The following is a 602-nucleotide window of genomic DNA, read 5'->3' as shown; positions in this document are numbered from 1 at the left end:
TATGAGGCGGTCCCCATCCCCTGCACCCTCTCTGGTCCTGCCCCCCCCAGCGTGGCTACCTGCCCCCCAGAACAACCCTGTCCTTCGTTTCCTGGGGTCCCTGCACCCACCAGAGCCCCCCAGCCCTGCAGTGGGGGAGCACCAGCACCAGATTACAACTGGTGCCCATGTCCTGTCCTCCTTGCCTCTCCCCAGGGATCCTTCAGGTTTGTCCCCAGGGCCACTGACTGTCCCAGTACGGGGCTGGGGTGGGGGCATGGTGCTGCTGGAGACCCACCCCCCCACCACTAACATCCCTGTCTCTCCCTCCAGGCCTGGACACAAGCTCCCAGAGCAGCTCCCAGGAGTTCCTGGTGCCCAACGACGTACGTGTGGGTCCCGGGGATGGCAAGGGAGACCACAGCTTGCCCCCACCCATGTGTCCCACCCTGTAGCCGCTTGCAGGGGCCAGCACCCACTGCCCCACACAGTTGGAGGCTCTGCCTCAGCCCCCAGAGCTCAGGAGCAGGAGGGGCTGCTGGGGTAGAAGCAGCTGGAAGAAAAGGCACAGGAGGGAGAAAGGGCTTGGCCAACGCCAAGGAAGAGCCTTGGGATGTGGCAGC

The 602-nt window shown here is 65.1% G+C and overlaps 1 protein-coding gene across 1 annotated transcript in view; it reads left to right on the top strand.

The window, feature by feature from the left end:
- PCBP4 (poly(rC) binding protein 4) overlaps nucleotides 1–602 on the top strand; it is a 5,679-nt gene that overhangs the window by 2,451 nt on the left and 2,626 nt on the right. The window contains exons 5-6 of the mRNA XM_009321837.1: nucleotides 196–235; nucleotides 313–365. Coding sequence (XP_009320112.1) covers nucleotides 196–235; nucleotides 313–365 — 93 coding nt within the window. The remainder of the gene's footprint in view (nucleotides 1–195; nucleotides 236–312; nucleotides 366–602) is intronic.

Source organism: Pygoscelis adeliae, unplaced genomic scaffold (assembly GCF_000699105.1).
Source record: "Pygoscelis adeliae isolate BGI_AS28 unplaced genomic scaffold, ASM69910v1 Scaffold94, whole genome shotgun sequence".
Classification (NCBI taxonomy): Eukaryota; Metazoa; Chordata; class Aves; order Sphenisciformes; family Spheniscidae; genus Pygoscelis; species Pygoscelis adeliae.
This window is presented reverse-complemented; position numbering and strand designations above follow the sequence as displayed.